The following is a 2150-nucleotide window of genomic DNA, read 5'->3' on the forward strand; positions in this document are numbered from 1 at the left end:
CTTGCTGAAAGATGTATGGGCTGTCAACGCGTACACTATCAGTCCAGGGTCTCACTATTGTGATTAGAACCTCAATACATGGAGCAGAATTCACTCGAAATGCTTGAGTAAAGAGGAAAAAGGTGAAATGAAATTTCCTTTGCTGCTCACAAGACTTAAAACCATAACAGTGACTGGAAACTTAGTGTGCATGACAATAGGAACCTGAACATAGTCATTTGTCATTTCTGCGGTTGATGTTTTGGTCTTGTTTAAATTTTTTTTCGTCAGAAAAAAACCAAAATTTCTGAAGCGCTTCAGCGAGTTTAATTTTGTTTAAAAGGCGTTTTAATCAGATTATTCTGCGTTCTCGTGTTTGCTCTGACATAAACTGTCTTCTGCGTATAATGTGGGATTGATACCAGCGATCGTCATGGAGAACTCGATGGATTCTTATCCCTCAGAAAGATTACGCTTTCTCGCAGGGGCCCTCATTAATTTGGAAGCTTTACTCGTCAGTAGTCGCTTGTACTTGTTGAATGAATTCCGAAGCTGCAAATTCTACATCGCCGCCTGATGCTTCCAATTCACGGCTAACCTGAGCAACCTTATCTGAAAAAGAGCAAAGAGAAAAATAATAGTTTCGCGAAGTTATAGCCACAAATATACATACCCTCAAATTCCCTATGCACCCTTATACTCACGTTTTTTGTTGATAATTTTCCATTTCATCGTTGCTGACTGTAAACTGCAAATTTCGAGGCGTTGCAAGGGCAGACGTGTATAAAACTCCAGATTCACCAAAAAAATAAATTTATTTGTTTACAAAAAATTTAATCACATGCTTCAGGACCTTTTGTTTTTGTGATAGGATAATTTTTGGCTGGCAATATTTCAGTTGATCCTATACCGTGAAGTAGAATAGTTCGAAATGAGTTTAACCGGAAAAGTTGTTATTGTGACGGGAGCAAGTTCAGGTATTGGTGCTACCACAGCCGAAGCATTCGCCAAACACGGAGCCAAAGTGGTGTTGGTCGGACGAAATGAAACTAATTTGAAGGCCGCTGAGGCAGCCTGTAAAGCAGCCAACAACAAAGTCGAACTATTGCCTATCACTGCTGATGTAACGGTCGATGCGGAGCGCATTATAAAAACAACTATAGACAAATTTGGACAACTGGATGTGTTGGTCAATAATGCCGGTATCGGTGAGGGTGGTGATATATTGGACATTGACGTGGAGCAATTTGATAGAATTATGAATACCAACTTGCGTTCAGTTTTTCTTTTAACCAAATTCGCCGCACCTCATCTCGTTAAAACCCAAGGCAACATTGTAAATGTGTCTAGTCTCGCAGGTCTGCGTTCGTTTCCAGGCTTATCTACTTATTGCACCTCCAAGGCAGCTCTTGATCAGTTTACCAGATGTATAGCTTTGGATTTGGCAGCGAAAAACGTGCGTGTAAATGCTGTGAATCCTGGTGTGATAGTGACCGATTTTCAGAGACGTATGGGCATGTCGGAAGAGGAATACGCGAAATGTTTAGAACTTTGCAAAGAGTTCCATGCATTAGGCCGCGTGGGTTCTACGAAGGAGGTGGCCGATGCTATTATATTTTTTGCTAGTGACACCGCCAGCTTTATAACCGGAGCAACTTTGCCAATCGATGGAGGCAGGCATGCAATGTGTCCACGTTAATTGTGGATTGAAATGAGATTTTTGGGAATATATTTTACTTTACCATATTTATTGAGTGTATTTATGTAATTACAGCATATTTTGTTCTTGTAATCATGATTTTTTTAACTAAAATATATAAATTTATTTAAAATCTGAAATACTGGTACATATTTAAATATTTATATATTTATCTGATTCAATATTTTGGGGGTTTCTATTAAGTTTGCTTTCCGCAAAGTTTAAAAAAATAACCAACTTTTGAAGCAAGGCTTTTTGGGATCCAACCAAGGATTGTTTGATTGTCAAAGCAAAGTATTGAGAAACTAGAAAACAAATAATGAATTCGCCTTGTTTCATTCTGAGCTGACAGCCACATGGACACGGTGAAAAAAAAAACATATAATATCAGCTGATTTACCGACATCACCATTAATAGATTCGCCTTGTGAGAACTACCTGAGTCATAACGACTTTTCTGCTTCAAGAGTGA

At 38.7% G+C, this 2150-nt stretch overlaps 1 protein-coding gene across 1 annotated transcript; it reads left to right on the forward strand.

Moving 5' to 3' along the window:
• The first annotated feature begins 857 nt into the window (after positions 1-857).
• On the forward strand, positions 858-1769 carry LOC128856304 (3-oxoacyl-[acyl-carrier-protein] reductase FabG-like). The gene has a single exon (XM_054091600.1). It carries the CDS (start codon positions 911-913, stop codon positions 1676-1678), a length of 768 nt encoding a protein of 255 aa, XP_053947575.1. The 5' UTR covers positions 858-910; the 3' UTR covers positions 1679-1769.
• Positions 1770-2150: the final 381 nt, after the last annotated feature.

Source organism: Anastrepha ludens, chromosome 3 (assembly GCF_028408465.1).
Source record: "Anastrepha ludens isolate Willacy chromosome 3, idAnaLude1.1, whole genome shotgun sequence".
Classification (NCBI taxonomy): domain Eukaryota; kingdom Metazoa; phylum Arthropoda; class Insecta; order Diptera; family Tephritidae; genus Anastrepha; species Anastrepha ludens.